At 35.8% G+C, this 19,395-nt stretch overlaps 3 protein-coding genes across 5 annotated transcripts; 1 reads left to right on the top strand and 2 right to left on the bottom strand.

Moving 5' to 3' along the window:
* The first annotated feature begins 3,704 nt into the window (after positions 1-3,704).
* LOC140881728 (probable transcription factor At3g04930) lies at positions 3,705-5,288 on the top strand. Its single transcript, XM_073287263.1, has 2 exons — positions 3,705-5,040; positions 5,134-5,288. The coding sequence occupies exon 1, from the start codon at positions 3,828-3,830 to the stop codon at positions 5,019-5,021; it is 1,194 nt and encodes a 397-aa protein (XP_073143364.1). The 5' UTR covers positions 3,705-3,827; the 3' UTR covers positions 5,022-5,040; positions 5,134-5,288.
* A 2,841-nt stretch (positions 5,289-8,129) lies between these two features.
* Positions 8,130-14,314, bottom strand: LOC140879650 (O-fucosyltransferase 9). 3 transcript variants are annotated; one of them, XM_073283460.1, is made up of 10 exons: positions 13,495-14,314; positions 12,764-12,833; positions 12,249-12,325; positions 11,001-11,089; positions 10,608-10,757; positions 10,099-10,303; positions 9,824-9,991; positions 9,265-9,432; positions 8,991-9,181; positions 8,130-8,907 (listed from the first exon to the last, which is right to left on the bottom strand). In XM_073283460.1, exons 1-10 carry the CDS (start codon positions 13,936-13,938, stop codon positions 8,736-8,738), a joined length of 1,734 nt encoding a protein of 577 aa, XP_073139561.1. In that variant the 5' UTR covers positions 13,939-14,314; the 3' UTR covers positions 8,130-8,735. The 3 variants fall into 3 exon arrangements, with proteins under 3 accessions (XP_073139561.1, XP_073139560.1, XP_073139559.1); XM_073283459.1 differs by having other exon boundaries at positions 10,608-10,805; positions 12,249-12,316; XM_073283458.1 differs by having other exon boundaries at positions 10,608-10,805; positions 13,495-14,313.
* An 843-nt stretch (positions 14,315-15,157) lies between these two features.
* LOC140883473 (ran-binding protein M homolog) lies at positions 15,158-18,948 on the bottom strand. The gene is made up of 10 exons (XM_073289954.1): positions 18,489-18,948; positions 18,142-18,288; positions 17,826-17,912; positions 17,696-17,741; positions 17,281-17,357; positions 16,931-17,081; positions 16,243-16,311; positions 16,117-16,176; positions 15,929-16,015; positions 15,158-15,725 (listed from the first exon to the last, which is right to left on the bottom strand). The coding sequence occupies exons 1-10, from the start codon at positions 18,842-18,844 to the stop codon at positions 15,399-15,401; spliced, it is 1,407 nt and encodes a 468-aa protein (XP_073146055.1). The 5' UTR covers positions 18,845-18,948; the 3' UTR covers positions 15,158-15,398.
* Positions 18,949-19,395: the final 447 nt, after the last annotated feature.

Below are 19,395 nucleotides of genomic sequence, written 5' to 3'. Positions count from 1 at the left end.
AACCCGGTAGTGGGTTTTAGTGGTTTTTGTTTTTTTTTTGCATCACTAAAACCCACTACCGGGTTTTAGTGATCGCGGACCAAGTGAAAAAACATGGTTGGGCAGCTGAAAATTCCTCTATATATATATATATATATATATATATATATATATAAATCCCATCAAATTACGTTTACCACCTTTGTTCCCTCGCCCAATGTAAAATTAAAGATCTTTTTGGTACCGTTTGATACATTGGATGAAAGTGGGATGATCCACAAATTTTTACTCATCCCTTGTTTCTTTCATTTTTTTTGTTAACTCAATGTCATCTCATGGTCCGGTATGACATTAGATGTGGTCTTGATGAAAAATCTCTTCCAACCCATGGTATTAGTGGAGGATGAGCGTCATATATGTGAAATTGGCAAGGGCAATTAAGAATTCTATAATAATAAACACAATAATCCTACAAATTTAAAAACATACAAAACAACATATTACTAATATCTGATACCGTTTGATATCATGAATGAGATGTACGATAGATGAATAAAAATATGATGAGATGTGGATAAGCAAGACATATATATGAATAATATGTTGTTTTGTATGTTTTTTATTTTGTAGGATTATTGTGTTTATTCTCTTAATCACCATTGTCAATTTCACATAATTTCACTTATATGACACTCATCCTCCACTAATACTATGTGTTAAGAGGTATTTGTCATCAAGCCTACATCTAATATTATACCGGGTCATGAGATATCATTGAGTTAACAAAAAAATGATAAAAACATGGATGAGTAAAAATTTGTGTCTTATCCCACTATCATCTCATGTACCAAACGGTATTCAATTACTTATCCATATTTCATCATGTTTTTATCACACTTCTATTCATCGCACATACATCCTATCCATGAGAGCAAACGGCGTCTTTAAATCCGTGTTATCTAAAGGTCGACACATCCTTCTTATTGGTAGAGCTGTCACACAAGGGCTAACTCATGGTGAGATGAATCGGTTTGCCAAAAACCCGTTATTTGGCTGGGAAAGTTGGGTTCATTTGGTTGAGCGGGTCAATCCGACCAGCGACCTGTCATTCCAACAGGCTGCAAATCTCCAACCCAAAATCGGTTGCGAGTTAGGTGGATTGGCCAATAAAAAAATAAACAAAAATAAATATGAAAAATCATTATAAATAATTATAATTTTCGTTTCATTAAATAAATATTTATAAAAAAACATCAATAAAATTCTTAATTATAGATTTCACGTGTATATATTTTATAGAAAGTAATTAATACAAAAAAAATCCAAATTTTTTTTTAATGTATATATATATATCATCATCATAAATCCAAAATATACAAATATTTTTTTAAAAAAATTTATTTCCGAAGCCCATGGGCCAACCCGTATTGACCCGCGCGAGTTGGTTCTTTAGGCTCACTTTTAAATGACAAAATTTCAACTCAATCTATTTATTTGATCGGACGGTGCAACCTGATAGGTTCAATCTAAATTGATGACTCTACTCGTTTGTGGAGAGTTTTACACATAATTTATACTAGTAAGCCACACAGATGATATATCACGTGTTCGTATTTCTAATATAATTAATTATTATTTTTTTTAAAAAATTATTGATCTTTTCTAGTTAATCTAAATTATTAATAATGAGTAAAAACTCATTTAGCTATTTTTATAATCTAATAAAATATGTTCTCAAAATTTATACATCCAAACGCAAAACTTAAACTTACTTTTTCGTTATTTATTAATTAACTACGATTGTCTGTTAATTAATCGTAATTAAAATAATAGGACCTTACAATTTTTATAAACATAGTATTTTAAAATTTCATTGATTTCATATTGGCCAGCTTTATGCGTTTTTTGTTGGGTTTTCATGTGGGTGGATAAATGTCACTTGCACCTAAATTTTCAAATAAAAAGTTGTGTTTTATGTTCTTTGACAAATATAACCTTACATTGTACCCCAAATGTAAGTTATTTTCTTAATTGTCACTATTTGTAATTTAATCCCTCAATAAGAGAATACTACAAAACTGTAGCAAAACTAAATTTAGACGTATTTACTTATGTTGTATGTATAATTTATAAATTATAATTAAAATGTTTAGATTAAACCAACTTAGTTATTTTATTTATACCTTAAGAATGAATCAAATTACCGATTGATAATGACAATTAGATATTTAAATTGGGACACGGAGAATGTAATATGATATTATTATATTACGGTATTTTAAAATGAATCAAACTCGATTCTTTACATTACATTGTAAAATTCGATCAAATTTATCGAGTGTACGTAATAGTGTAAAATTAAAATGAGGAAGTATATGGTTATCGATTTTGGTTTTTCCGATCCCGGTGATAATATTTCTTTGATGTTAAGTCATTTTGTAATAAAATTGTGTTGATTTGGTAATTATTATAGTAAAAGGTAGAATTTTTAAAATTATTGTTAAATAAGGTCTCTCATGATAACACAACTCATATCTACAACGAAAAATAATATATCATAGATAGTATTAAATATGATATTTATCTCACAAAATTAATGTATGAGACCACTTCACAAGAATTTTTGTGTATATATAATCTTGAGTCTTGACCGTGGTAAAAGGATATAACAAGTGTTAAGATATAATAATTGTTTTTGTTTGATAAAACCATCGAAACATGATGTTTGCATTGCAGTATAATTTTTTTTTTTAAAAAAATGAGTTGTATTGTAAGACCGAACGCTTACTGTTATGTCAAAAGATATAACTTGTGCTAATTATACAGCTCAAATGTTTTAAATCATACAGCAGTACAAGTGTCACGGTTCGATCGTTTTCTTACCGTAAATAATTATTTTTATTCCAACGTGTATCGTCACCACTACCTTTACATTTTGATCAAGCACAAAAACTCTTGTGAGACGATCACATATCAATTTTGTAAGACCAATATCTTATATAGGTAACCAGTGGAGAAAAATATTACTTTTTATATAAAAAAATATTATTTTTTAGAATAGGTTTTTTGTGAGACGATCTGACGGATCTTTATTCATGAGACGTGATCAACCCTACTCATATTTATAATAAAAATATGAGTAACACTCCAGTGAGATGGGTCAACCCTACCCATATTTATAATAATAAGTAATATTTTTGGCATACAATGTAATATTTTTAATGGATAACCCATATAAGAGACTCGTCTCAAAAAAATGACCATTGAAACCGTCTCGTAGGAGTTTTTGTCTAAAAATAATAATTTTCCATGGTGACATAAATAGGATATCCGTATCACAAAATTGACCTGTAAGACCGTCTCACATAGAGATGACAACGGATCAAGTCTAAACCCGACCAAAGTCAAACTCCCCTCGAACCTGCCCCTCGTCATCCCTAGTACTTTTTATTATTAATATGGACGGAGTTGACATCCGCCACACACATAAAGATCTGTGAGACCGTATAAAAAAAAAACATACTCTTTTGTAAAATGACAAACATTTGATCATAAAATTTGTATCAGAGTAAGGGGTTTGATTTTTATGGATTGCAAAGATTACAATTATTTAAATTTAAAGTATGATAGTTGAGATACAATTATTGAAAATAAGTAGAACAATCGAAACGTGGACGTGCACCGAGACCCCCAAGTAATGAAATAAATGGTGAGAAAGGAAACCTAGGTGTGAAGTGGTTGGCAAAGAAACGAAACCAAACGGGTTTCACCTCACCAAAAGCAGACCCATCCCCTCCCCTCCCCCCTGGCCTAACCCTTCCACCCAAACACATTGCGATTCATTTTCTATGGCTTCCACCGAAGACCCCGCCGCCGCCTCCGCCGCCGCGGCCCATATATTCAACGAGGATGAGGACCTCCTCGACGACGACGACGACGACAGCTCCGATCGCGATGAGGACGACTCTGCCTCATCCGCCGCCGCTGCCGTCGATCTCCCTCCTCCGACTTCCTCCGCCGCAGCTCAGGTCACCATCGCGGTTCCCGGCGTCCCCGATCCGCATCTCAAGCAACAGCTACCGGATATAGTCGTTGCCAAGAAACCGGCCCAGCTCGACGACTCTCGCAAGCTCTTCCAACGACTCTGGACCGACGGCGACGAAATTGAGCTCTTGCAGGGATTTCTCGACTATACCACCCAGCGAGGCGGACCACACAGCTCCTTTAACCACCACCACCATGATACCACCGCTTTTTATGATCAGATCAGGGACAAATTTCAGCTCGATTTCAATAAGAATCAGCTTGTTGAGAAGCTGCGCAGGCTGAAGAAGAAGTATCGGAATGTTGTCAACAAATTTGGCTCCGGCAAAGATTATGCCTTTAAGAGCCCGCATGATCACGCTACCTTCGAAATCTCTTCCAAAATCTGGGGCACCTCTGTGCTCAATGGCTCCTCTTCCGCCGTTCTTGCCATCTCTGCCCCTGCCCCTCTTTCCATGTACGAGGATGACGACGATCCTGGCTTCCCCAATTTCGTTTATTGTCAAAGCCCTAACCCTAATGGCATTGATGTAAATAGCAAAACCCCTCGGCCTAGGAAGAGAAACCGAACTGGAGCAGTGAAAATTGAGGACAAACAGCAGCCTGTTTTCAATAGTAATACTAGTTATAACCAGCCATCTGCAGCAGCTACGCCGATCGCCGCCACTCCAGTGGCGGCCGCAGGAACGACACAGTCTGTTTCAAGTGTGATAGAAGAGACTGTGAAGAGCTGTTTGTCACCCATATTCAAGGAGTTGTTGGGAAATTCGATGAGTTCCAACGCAAATCCTAACGGACCTTGCTGTGTACATGGGTTTGCATCGACACTAAGTCCGATGCCTTTGGGTTTTGCTGGTGCCATGAGCGGAGCCAAAATGGCTGACGAAAAGTGGCGGAAGCAGCAGATATTGGAATTGGAAGTTTTCTCCAAGCGGTTGGAGTTGATGCAGGATCAGATCAAAGAGCAATTACTGGAACTTAGGTCCATGGGGAAGTGATTGATAGCTTTATCTGGCAGTATGTTTATTTTCTTTTTTTCCCATTTCCCTTAACCCCTTTAAGCTTATATGTAGAATTGCTGAATGCTTGTTGATAAATGTGAAACTGCAGATTCTGTTTAGATAACCCTCGGTGAATAATGAGTTGTGATTGTTCTGCCTGTTGATGGCTTGCTTGTCTCTTGATGCTTGCATAGGGATAGTTTGACATGTATATTGGAATCCATTGACAGAAATAAGTAGTTGATTTTGATGACTCCTGCTTTATATATGGATTGCCAAATTCGGTATGTGGTTTTTTTTCTTGTCGACATCCTTCCTCTTATCACTCTACATATAGGAGCATGTTTTTGTTTTTGATCTTGCAGCTTTCAGGGCATTGTCTCTTGGTCTAGTTCAGGAAGTAACTTCACCATTGTAATTTACTGATGGAACTTTATTTAGCTGTTAGTTGATGTTCCTTAATGATGTTTATGATCGTGTTATATTGTTAACTGAACATATGCATTTGTTTTATTTATCAATATTAGTTAGTGGATTCACAAGTGTTACTGTTCTGTCACTGATCAATATTGATGCCAAATCCAAATTGCCGAAGGTTCTTGAGCTAGAGATATCTTAATTATGTAATCTAGGATCTAAGTCTTGATGTGCACTGTTAGCATGTATATTCCATGCCAAAATAATTAGGATGCAAACACAAATACTGTTACCATAATTTCATGGCAAGTCAATTTTGATTATTTAAGGTGTGAATTACTGCTGGAGTTTTGGTGTGTTAAATGTCGATGCAAATACCTGCTGTGAAGGTTCCTGATAGAAACTTAAAACCCAAACTAGCAGGAACAGAGTGAACGTCTATAAGCAAAGACCAGACACATACAAGTAATGGAGAACTTTTCCAAGAATCTATAGAATTTCATATAACTAAGCCACTTATTACATGGTTTTTGTAATTTTATATCATTATATGTTTCCTCCCTCACCTGTCCAACGTCATTGAGGATACCCTCTGTATTGTGGTTCATAGTTCTTAATAAGTCGTGATCACCCCAGGTTTTTCGTCAGCATTTCCTTGTACAGTCTTTAACGTTCAAACTTATTGTAGACACTTGGAAATGTCCTTTTATACCTCATATGGATGTTTTATGGAGAACAATCTTATTGCAGCAACTCATCATAACTACATCGCATAGTTCATTTTATTGTGATACCCAATTTTCAGTTTATTTGGCTGATATTTTTTTACACCTCTCCTTTTCTCTCCGTTTCTTTTCTCCCCTCTTTTTGGGTTTGAAAAAGAAAATGAATATGAAGCTTTTGTTGAACTGCTCTTGTGGTATATATAATATATGCCATATGGTTCAATCCCATGAATTTTCTGATATAGAAAGTTTCAGTGGGACACTGATTGCTTATACATACATAGGTATGAATCTTATTATATAATATAATATAATAATATATATAACTCATATTTTTTGGTGATATAAAATAAAATAAAATCATTCACGGTTGAAAATGATGGAACAACTGGGCCAGGCAAATTCCTGTTTGCCTGCATCAGTCAGGAGGATTAAGTTGGAAGGAAATTTATAACTACATTGTATTTCGAATATATAATTTGAAAAGTGAAAACGTGTAAAAGACTATGAAGATTGAAAAGTGCCAAACCTTTTCCGCGTCTAAGAAACAATGGATTAAATCTTTTTTTTTTTTTGGATAAATTAAGACCAAGAAAATAAGTTATCGAGGTAGAGGATGGAGTGGTTCCAGCAAGGACGTAGGGGTTCGATATATATATAAAACCAATATTTTATGCAAAATTATTATTAAAATGTATGTTAGTTCTCATCCACAAATGGATGAAAAATTTTACTGGGCCTAATCCACGAAGGGAAAATAAATGATTAAAATATTCACTTTAAAGTTTTGTTACATAATGCGTTAATGATTCGCATTTCATTATGTCAAATCTATGTTCCGACATGAATTGGTGATTCGGTCCTCATTTTGGTGAAGTCGAATGGCAGAGTCAATGGGGCTTGCAATAAAGTAACATAATATCAAAGTGGCACCCATTTATTTGGATATGTCAACTCTGCCAGATAAAATACAAGAGACAAATTTATTATTTTAATTTTTTTAATTTTTTTTTACTTTTATTTGAGTAATTCCATGCATAGACACGTAAACAAATGCTTGTACCATAAAACAAATTATCTTGGCAGACAATCATTAGGATGACACAACCCCTTATTTCTCTGGTCAAATACACAAATTACGACATGAAATGTTAATAAAGACGTGAATTATTTGATCACACGTTTTTTTTAAGAATCCAATAAGACCGTTTAGTACTGTTGATTATAAATTATTTAATTACATATCTTTGTTTCATTTAATTTGAGATTTAGCTGAAGTTTTAAAAATATAAAATTTATAAATTATTATGCTATCGACATATATTTAATTATTCGTCTCGTCCCATGAACTAATCCGCGTCTTATTTTGATGTCAAGGTGTATGTTTCGAGGACGATGATAAAGACGGATTTAGAAGAGTAGTAATAGTTGCTTTCTTCGGTCATGTGTGTGTGTGTGAACAAAGGATTCACACTTATTTGTCCATTAATTAATTAATTAATCCTCTAAACTCCCGAAGAATTCAACACGCTGCAAACTCAGTTCATACTAGTTGGCAAGCATTATTATGCTCTTTCCTTTCAAAACTTTCACATGGCACTTGTTACCAGATTGAAACCAACATAGCAAGAATAATTTCCATCAAGAAATCCACTTAGATATTCATCAATGAATTGAAACCGACCACAGAAACGTAGTCGAGTTCCGTTGCTGCCGTAGAAACACAGGCAACGTTGGCCATCCTTTCTAAACACCAACCACCAGAAATAGGCTGCTTGAAAGTTGGCTCAGCCACTCCTTTGGACATTACTTTACAGAAATGGTGGCTGATTTCCGAGCTTCAAGATTGGCTCATGTTGTTCGAACTCGCCGATCCAACAAGCTGGGACTACTCCCAAAACTTAATTCCCAAGTACTAGCAGATGTACACCTTGATTGATAAAAGGGTGGTAAAGGCTATGCTATACCAGGTGAATTTTCACCCGATGTAACATCCACCATGCGTTGAACATGAGACCTACACATTTTGTGGGGCCTCATGCATGATGAATGGTCCAGACACACCGTGTGAAATACACCCGGTGGATCATAGGGAGCCTTTATGGGATTGGAGCAGTGCTTGTCATTAACTACAGTATTTGAATTTTGGTAGGCCAGATGTGGAGAAGAATTTAGCCTACCTTTTCTTTCCTTTTCATACTTAAACAATCAAACTCAAGCATATTTAAGATGCTGATAATGAAAGGTTGCTAGTATTTAGTATCTGAGATAAAGAAGGGTGGGTGCTTGTATCACATGATCTTTATTCCCAACTTACAGTTGTCTGCCATAACACCAATTTAGAATCTGAGATAAAGAAATGAACAGGGAAAAAAGACAAATAATGAAAACTAATGAATATATATATGGCTTTTGTCTGAAACAATTGTTGTGTGTGTAATATATATATTATGATCATCTTCAAAAAAGAAATAATTGAATGCTTATAATGATAGAATTGAATGCTGCATAATTGTTGTTATACCTATACGAACCCTGTGAACCAAAAACTTGTATACTTTGAATGAAGCTATAACTTGGTTGAGTTTCCCAATCCCAAGTCGCTTTTAGTGTCTGATTTTTTACACATGCAGTCTGGCATGGGATACATGTAGAGGGAGTTACCGGACTTTCTTAGCTCGCCCCCTTTCATGTCACTGTGATGAAGCATATCCTGCAACTGCCTTTTGAAATCTCGCCATCTGCACATATATTGCATATAAGAAAGCTAGCGATACTCGGTGTGAAACTGACATCTGCAACCCATAATATGTGTATATGTTACCTGATACTCGGGCTATCAAATAATTGGGCTAGCTTTCTCTTATCAGGTTTTAAGGTTTTGGCGTGTCCTTCGTAAAAATAACGCCTATGCCCTACCAAGAAATGGGGGAAATTACCACCCTGGGTTGTGACAAAAACTTCACTGTGAAGGCAAACGGTATAATCAAGAGCAGCCAGTCTTGATGAATGACCCTGAATAACAAGATTCTGTTGGTTTCGACCCCTTGAGAACAAGAAAAGTAATATTGAATATAGCTATAGGTTCTGAATCATACCATAAATGGACTAAGTTCTTCAGGGGAGGCTAGAGTTTCTTTTGTTTCCAGAAATGGAAACATCTGTTTAAGGGGTGTCATATACTTCTCCACTTTGTAAATTTTGCCCGCGGCAACAAAAAGAGAGGTGTTGTTATCGAATCCCATTCCCCGTAGCATCATTCCCACCTAAAGAATAGAGTAAACCATTGAATTTTAAGTAGTAAAAATACGAGAATACAACATAACACATTATTACGTATTCGCTCAAGAAGACCTACATTCACCGCTTATGCCTCAAGGATAAAACCATTATTAATTTCTTTTGTTTAGTTACAATCCTCGTATCTAAGTGTAGGTATAAAAAGATTGGGATAAATTTAATAGAATCTCCCCTATACTATATCACAATTAAATCGTATCAAAGATACATCAAACATTTGATTTCATTATATGATATTCGATTTCTAACTGAAAAAGGATAATGCAATGACAAGTTCTAATGTTTCACAGGCAACATTCTTATACCAACACAAGAACTGAGATAGAAGGGAGGAAAAATAGGTAGCTTGAACCATACCTCTAGTGGAGTTAAAGGGCATTTCCCATCTACTCGGTTGGCTCCTGGTCTTATTACTCGGCCTCTTCTCCGAAATTTTCCTCTCCAACTTCGTTCCCGGACAATATCCATCTCGTGCTTCTCTTCTTCACCGCCATCATAAATGCAGCATGAAAATGCAACCATGTCCTGAAAGAAGAGGCTTTGTAGTTCAAGCAGATTGCAATTAACACCACGAAAAAGCATAATCAATTTCTCCAGGGTAAAGTGTAAATAAACAACTAAAACCGTGGCACCTCTTCAAATCGGAGATGTACTGAAACGTATTTTCCCCCAGTTTTGGAGCTATTTTTTACCATCCGATCAACCATCTTAGCAGCTAACATCCGTATGGGTTCTGAAAACCTAAGTGCTTCAAAATTGCACAAGCATCTGAGGCTTTGGATTGATGGAGGAACTGCATGGGCTAGTCTGTTAGAGAATGGTGCTATTCGGACGGCCCTGCCCCGTAACCATTAAAAGCAGCAGGTTATTTTTCCAAGAATGTAGGTTTTTTGTGCTTATACCAGCTAACTGCATATACTATACCAAATGAGTATCATGCTATCATCTAATATGTCATTTTTGCGTAAATGAAGCATTGTAAAAATGCAAAGATCGACAAGCACTGCAACATCTAACATCACTCTGGAAATGGGCTTTGGACAAATTCATTTTATCATGCAAGAATCAAACCAAATTGCTTGGTATTATTCAAAACAAAAACTAAAGATTAATCACAGTACAAAAGGTGAGAGAGCAATACTTAAGCTCCAGAAGCTTTGGCAGAACCTTCTGAAGATAATGAGAGGGGCTTGACCACGCCTTAATTCTCAAATTCACTATGTTGCTTATATTATTATCAAATAGCTGGAGCACATCCTCTGGTAGCTCTCTAACAACATTAACACGATTTCTGAGAGCATATATAAAGAACTCTTCATCAAATATTTCTCCAAACTTGCTGCAATATAGGAGAAAACAAATATATTTTAAAATGCATTCAAATATGATTGACTATTAAGAAAAAGAGAGGATCGCTGATCGCTGATCGCATTGGCTATATGATGAACCAGAATGCCAAAGGCATGCAGAAGAATATGATATTTAGAGCATCAAAAACAGATGACGAATATCAAAAGGAATCATCTTACATCACCTGGAATCTCGCCAAACACTATTTAAATGAAATATGGGGATGACAAGAGTAGCATTTAGCAGGCCTGCCACGGCCACCGCATCACATATCTGTATTAAAAAAGAAAACAAATAATTTTCACCAACTTTGCACTCACAGATACATCTCGCTTTGCAACCAATATGCCTGTCTAGCATGATGCCAGGACACTTCACCTTAGCAGTCTGAAATCAATATATATTTGATGATATTTTCAAAACCTTCGAAGATGACATACCAAAAACCCCACTTCTTTTTCTAGTGAATATTTGAAAGCTTAAATTAATCAAAGATCATAAATGTTCCTATAGGAAAAGAAGTTTTTAATCTGATAATCTTAAAAAATATGATATTTATATTATATTATAACTAACAAATGCATGTACAATGCACATAGATATAATTAATAACCGTTAAAAATGATACAAATGAACAAATTTAGATTTAGAAATACCATGTTGATCAATAGTTATATTATTTTGTTCAAGTTTTTTTTCTTGAAAAGGTACGGGTGAGTATTGATTGATACTTAGTTGAAATGATAATCAATTTTTTCCTTTTTAGTATTTTATCTTCCTTATATTCTCTCCCCATTCCTAATAACTAATTTTTCGACTTTTTTCTTGTTCTATTTCAGCAACTACTATAAAAAATTTAGACGACATATATTGCATGCTCAAATTTATAATAGTTAATTTATGGTGAATTTGGCAATATCAAGGTAGAAAATTACTTTCAATCAAAATAGAAAATTATAAGTTAGCATAGAAGAATGTGAACTGAAAGAAATGCAATTAACATCTCAATATTTGAATTGAACACAAATTGACAAAAATGAATGTTAATCCAAATTAAAGAGCAAAAAAAAATGAAAACATCAAATTAACTTTAATTTACGTAGGGCTAAAACAAGATTAGTGTGAATAAAGCATAATAATGACAAAGTTCAAAAGTTATATTTACTTATTTATGGCAGTATAATCTCTTATGATAATTATCGAATTTAATTTCTCATCATTAACATTTAAAATATGACCAATAAAATAATGTTTTTTATGATAATGAATGTTTGAAATAACATCTGATGTTGAAATTTTGTGTTCACTTTTTTAAAAAAAAATTTAGGATCTAGCAAACAATAATTTATCATATATTCTTTCATATATTAATTAGAAATTATGTTAGTTACTTAAATTCTTCTTCAAATGTATTTAATTGAAAAAGACATACCGATAATCTTTGCTGGTTTAACCCGCCATTTGCTTCAATTATCAGGAAACCATTTGACTTCGGCAACTCTGAAAATTCTAGAAACACAGAATTGATAAGCATGACATCAGTTGAGTAGGTAAGAAGACAAACCATCTGTTCTGCAAGTAACTTAAAACTAACACTATTGAATACCTAACCTCAAAGTTTCCAATGCATTCCAAATGAAGGAAAAAGATGCTTGTCCTTTAGGAATTAGGAAAAGTCTAGGATGTCATAATGATACAAAAGATTACACAAAATTTTCCAACTGCCACATCTACCGGCACGTTGCTTGATTTTACTAGTAAAACACATTAACGTAAGTGAAATAAATGAATTTGCACTGTTGGAAGTGTAAGACCTCGCAGTCTCAACTGCCAATGTATACCAACAATTACGCATTTTCAAAAAGACGTGCATCCGAAAGGATGTGTGATGTTTACTACTGAGAGATCTACTAATCAAATAAATAAGCAAGTAATCCTATAACTAACCTGACTGAGAAACAGTCTGCCCAAGACAAGGCTTCCACTGACGCAGCTTGGGATTCCATACGTTCATTAACTGAATATAGTTTTCATCCATGAATATTAGAGTCAGCAAGTTAAATTCATATAGAGATGAAACTTCATTGTGGATGCATATGAGCACAAAATTCTCAAAGAAGACAGGAAGAACTAAACGTTTAAAAAAGCCATACAAAGACACCACCTAAGATATAAGCATCATCACTCCTTCAACTCGAATTTCTCCATTTATGTAAATGGCATTGTATATTGCTGACAGTCAATGAATGAAAAGTTCACCCCTTCTTAGACTGAATAATGAAGTAATCAAAATCGACCATTTGTGTGACTGGATAACCCAACCATAAATGGAACTGCACGATAATACAGTAATCCTTCCCAAAACCACTTTGTTTTGACAAAATTGTTATCTACCCAATTGTGACAGGCACATTCTTTCACATCAGTATTTCACACTGAGCAGCATTGCCATTGATATCCGAGGAGTAACTCGTCGACATCCATTGAAAATTAAAGTAAAATAAAACAAAACTTCAATTTCTAATGCATTTCTATTTCCACCAATATGAGCTACAAAAATCCAACCGATCGAAAAAGTTGGCGCAGAATTCTTCAAAATTGGGCAACAGATACCATGGAATCAATACAATATCACAAGAAATGGGGGAAAAAAAACAGAATGTAAAGAATAAAATTACCATATTTGAGCTCTTATTGCTCTCAGCCTCCATTAAGGGCCAGAGTTTCTCAAAGACCTCAGGGCTCCGGTAAACAGATCCAGGCCCCACTACATCACCACTTCCCCTACCACTACTAGAATTTTTATTCACAACATCAAATCCCAAAGTACCCATATACATAAGCATCCCAGATATATAAAACAAAGGAGCAAACAACAGCATGCGTCTCCGCCTGTACATTATTGAAATCAATAAATATCCGAACCTCTCCACAACACTCTTCAACTCCTCCTTCCCCCCACCACCACCGCCACCGCCGCCACGGAAGCTACCCCCTCCACCACCGCAGCCACCGGAATCTGTAGTAGCTGAGGCGGCCTTTCCACGGCTGTGACGGTGGCGGGGAGAAGAAGGCGGGGACAAAGAACTCGTCCCGTTGCTCAGCCGGCTTAACCCATGCATAATTCTCGAAATCCTCCACTTATTTCAGCAAGAAAAAGTGGGTTTCCAGTAAAATTCAGAATGGAGCAGAGCCACCGACTTAAAGCTCGGATCTTTGGCGTCAGAGTAGAAAAAGACTCAACTTTTCCAAGTGAAATTGTCAACTTGTCGGTGAAATAGTGAGTACCATAACCTGCCAAAAAACGGGTCTTGCGTTCACTTCCAACAGCCTCAGCGTAGCGTAGTTTCGCCGCTACTCAACTGCAGCATGACACGGCGGCGTGGCAGTGGAAGAGGGAAGTGTGTGGCGGCGAGAAACAAGGGACATATCACATATGAAGACATTAATGGAGGGTGGGGGGTAGTGGAGAAGTTTAAAGTAGTTGGCTACGCATATGGAAAGTTAATTTCACAATTAATAAAGCTCACACAGTTAAGGAATCAAATTAATGTTAAAGTTAAGTTTTTTTTGTTATTATATTGATCATTATTAAATAAACAAAGTTAAGAACTGTCCTTTTTCACATAAATTACTGCACCCAATATGGTATACGACTTCAAAGATTCCAAGAAAATCTGCAATCTTTTTTTTCTAGAATAGAATGGAAATCTGTATTCCAGTTTATTATTATTTAACAAATACAGTCCAAAATATTATTTTTTTTTAAAAAAAAAACAATAAATCCAATCATGTTGGATCCACCGTTGTCTCTAATGAAAACTACTCATTTATTTTTTTAACCGAAAAACACTACTGAATTTAAGGACACGCATTGATAGGTGTACAAATGCAATTTATATGGTGGATAAGTGGGGCCTTTCTTCTAAAAAAAAATTGTGTTCCACCAAAAAGCCATGTTTTACAAATCACCTTCAAATAAAATAAAGTGATATATACGAAAAAGGTATATCTAATTATATATTAATTTTGAAATTATAAAATTAGTGTGTGATCATATTTGTAATTTTTACTATACATATAGCATGAACGGAATGAAAAAGAAGAGCTCATGTCATAACTCATAAGCCACATATGTGGTCTACGTGATTTGTCATGCCTTGATAGCATATTAGCTTAGCAGAAGTGCCCAAAGAATCATTGTTCACTCTCTTTTACAGAACTTATTTCAGGCCACAGTGAATTATACATTTCAATTCATCAAAACCAGAAAACATAACAAAGAATGAATGCTAATGTTCAAATTGATACAATAAAAAAGCAACGAAATCTCGCGACATCTAAAGGAAAACCAAGTCTCCTGACAAGTACAACCCTCTTTATTTGACTTATGCATCGATTCTTGGCATGCTAACTAGATGTGAAAGCAATAAAATTTCGTCTAATGCAAGGAATTCATTGGAAAATCGAAGCAGTGCTGCAAATCAACAGCAATCTAGTAGTAACATGATGAAGGTTAATTTGTGTGAGAGAGTACAGACTGAATATACATGCGTGCGCAAGCCTGTTCAAGAAACAGGAATCATTTGTTACGACTCTCCAGAAATCTGCGGAGATCAAAAGCCTCACCCTGATGCATATTCAAGGCCCTACGCGCTAGAAATATGCGGAGATCAAAAGCCTCACCCTGATGCATATTCAAGGCCCTACGCGCTAAAAAGCAAGTAGTAAGCTGTCTTATTAATCTTTCCAGAGACGATTGCGCGCAAAATTCTTCATCCCTCTTTGGATTTGAGGACAATATCGTTGCATTGACTGCATCAGCCACCAGCTCCCGGTGAGATTTTTCAAGAAGATATCTTACATCGGATTTGTGTGGTTGTTCATTAACCAGCAAGGAAGCACAATCCTGCCAGGAATGGAAACCGACTGGTTAAAGTTCGCATATTATGTCTGGTGATCAAAATCCAACAATGCATAAAGATAATCAACGACGATCTGTTCTTAGATGTGGTACATCCTATAAGACCAAACTTACATACAATAGTTTACTACATGCTTGCAGGGAATAGGTTCATGAAACCAGTTTATGTTGCAGTGAAACAAATCTACCTGAACTTGATCTTCAATCTGTAACACGCTCCTGAACTTATCAAACTCAATTCTACCCAAAACAATAGCTTCTGTTTTCTTGTTAGCCTGATGCAAGGATGAACAGAATATATTATCAGATTTTCAGAAAAATTTCGACTCATCAGATGTTCTACCACCCACGGATAGATCTAAAAAAGGATCTTTACCCGGACAAGCTCAACGAACTTCAGAGAATGTAGAAAAAAGAAAATGGGCGAAAGATGATTCTGCAGAAAGAGCACAATCATGAAAACATGAAATCATCTACAAAAGACAAGCATGACGGCATCTACCTGCATAATGTCAGGAAACCATTCGTCAAGCATTGTTATTGCGTCGTCAACCTGGCCACGCATTATCATCTACATCAACAAGAAAAGGTCAATATAAATCAACAATTTTAATGCAAAGACATAATTCTGAAGGCTGCTCATCAACAACTACGAATGCATCACTGTCTTGCGCTCATAACAATTCGACTAACTCACTGGTGAAGTAAAAACCACTACTACCAATTCTTGCTGCTGCAGAATACTATGTATAATTATGCAGAAGGTGATTGAATTCATAATGATTTCTAAACCAAATAAACCCAAGAAATGTTTAGCAACACCCAACCAATTATTCTCCTTCTCTGTCAGAGCCAACAGTAGGAAATTAGTTTCGAACATCATCTTCAGAGAAACAACAGGTCATAAGTTTCAGCAGGAGTCGCGTGTAATCTCCAACAAATTTACGGGGCAACAGCATCGAATCTTTAAATACTCAACTATCTGGAGCAATCAAATTAATATTCTATGTTATGTTAGCTAATGTTGTGCCTCTGTCACACAGGAAATATAAGTCAACGATTAAAACAATTAAAGAGGTGAAAACTACACTTTTGATCAAGTTTTTTTTCCAAATTCTGCCGTCAAGGGAATCCAGAATATAAACACTTCAAAAAACTTTTAGAGACGGAATATAAGCTTTAGCTCATACCTGACGAATCCCCTTCCTTTGACTCAACGCATACTTGTCGGCTTCCTCGTTGGACACATTTTCTTGTACCAATTCCGCAGTTTCTGTATCCAAATCAAATGACAGAAGTGTTTCTTCATACCCATAGTGCTTTAAATATGATCGAACCATTCTGGAAAACCAAAATACCAACAGTATTAATCAATGTACCAGAAGCTAGTGATCACGATCCATTATAAGTTTAACGGAAGTTTTATCTTTAAAAGAAGGATAATTTAGCTCAAGTGAAAGTTCAAATAAGTATCACAAGACGGAAATTTACAACTTCGGAATATCATGTCCAAATTATCTGTTTTAGTACTCATACTAACCGAAAACCATGACATCGAGGTATTTCCATTTCATCAATAGTCTTTCGTAGCTCTGCTCGATAAGCAGCTTCGTATGCCTGATTCATAGATAAAATAGACCATGAGAGACCAACGAATTGAGTACGACACTATATATTAACAAGATTCCTCATCAATCCACAAGAAGTTCTTTTATAGCAAATAACAAGCAGATGCACAATCGAGATAAAGTGACAAATGAAACTTCTTTCAGCATAACAAATGTATCGGTAGTTTGTTATATTATCCTCGGTTCAAGCAACGAAAACTCGCTTGGAAGTATCAGTATGCTATCCTGTATGGATGTGTTCTCACAAATCAGAAAATAAAACATGACCAAGGTTAGCATGATTAAAGCCGAGAATTATGAAATTACACAACTGAAACCAAATCTTACTTTTAAATAAAAAAGAAATGGCTTCTTTCCAAAGTTTACAGTCACCCTGTCACACATAGGTAAAATAATAATAATGAGTTCAAAACAACTAAGGGAAAAAATAGGAAGTTCACATAGATATGATCCATACTCCTCGTGCTCAGTTTGAAGACCAATCGTCGGAAACAGGGGACCCTCCACATTCTTCTCCACACTTCCAATCAGAACTCCATTTTTCCTATTGAGAAGGGGAAAAATCATAGAAAATCTTATGGTGAAGGAACCAATTGTCATCAAATGAATACATCCTGCAGGACTAATGGACATCTGTCGCACAAAACCGTCGGATAAAGCGAGCTTTTTATACTTCAGCCTCATCCATCAAGGCTCACAACAAACTATTCTAAAAGAATGCGGGACTTTCAACTTAAAATGTCGATTCCGAAGAGGCTATCTGCCAAACTTACGTGAAAAGGAATTGGTTTGTAGCATAGTTAACACCACAGCCCACTGTATCACCAATTGCCACGGTCGGGCCAAACGTCTCTCCCTCTCCCTGTCCTCGATAAACCATTCCATCCGATCCATAATATCCACAACTTCCAGCTTCCCAGCTGCCAGACAGAAAAACATAACATAACGGAAACAGTCATATTATGATTGACCTCAATTCATCGCCTTTATTCGATTCTTGATTGATTCGCTTCTTAACCTTGAAAACCAATATCATACATGTTCAAGAACTTGATAATTCAAATGTAAAACAGAAACAGTACAAATTCGAGGTTATAAATTGTCCATTCAATGACAATACCCCGGATGATGGCGGATGTTGGGAGAAGTAGCAACAGAAGTAAATCCGACGGAAACTCGTGCCGGAGACCCGGAATTCTTCACGAAAACCTCGAAATAATAAACCAGCCGCTTCCGCGGCGCTGGACGATCGGCCTGCACGATCCCCACGTCGTGCATGTGTTTACTCACATGCGGGTATGAAGCCGAGAGCCTGTCGGGTCCGATCAAAGCGAAACCGCGCGAACCCTTCTGGGTGTCTAGCGCCTTCGGGGAGCTCTCGCCATCAGTACTTTGAGCTCCATCATCGGGCTTTGAGGATCTGGAAGCGTCGTGCCATGCCCGAAGGAAGTAGGAGGCCGTAAGTTGTTCGGACATTTGATCGGAAATTCAAGAATCAAGAAGATTCACGGTGGTCGGAAAATTTCTGGCGAGAATTCAAGAAAATGGTGGGCAGTGGAGTGGAGAGCAGGTGAAATGAGAATAAGAATTTGAATAGTTTGTTTTAGGGATAATTACTGTGCGGTTCGACGGTTTTTTATAATAAATTCAAATTGAATTGCCAATTGCGGTTCGGTTATATTTTATTTTTTTTGTTGTGGTTTTATATGTAAAATCTATTTCGCGGTTTTCGGCGGTTTTAAGCGGTTGCGGTCGGTTCGCGATTTTTTTTAATGATAGAAAAAATAAAACCATTCAAATTATTAAAATAATAAATGAAAACTATAATAAACAAAATAAAACTAAATAAAATAACAATCAAACGACAAAATAAAGTTAATCAACTATAATATGTTTAGACAAGGTTGAAGATTAATATTTGTATAGAGAAGTAGTAAATAGATTATGAAGAGAGAAAGAGGGGAAATTTTTTTGAAAAGAGTTGAAAGAGAAGAGAGTGAAGACGGCATATGATCGAATCTATTGTG

The sequence above is a fragment of the Henckelia pumila genome, chromosome 2 (genome assembly GCF_033568475.1).
Source record: "Henckelia pumila isolate YLH828 chromosome 2, ASM3356847v2, whole genome shotgun sequence".
Taxonomy (NCBI): domain Eukaryota; kingdom Viridiplantae; phylum Streptophyta; class Magnoliopsida; order Lamiales; family Gesneriaceae; genus Henckelia; species Henckelia pumila.
The sequence above is the reverse complement of the archived record's forward strand: the minus strand, read 5'-3'. Positions and strand labels throughout refer to the sequence as shown.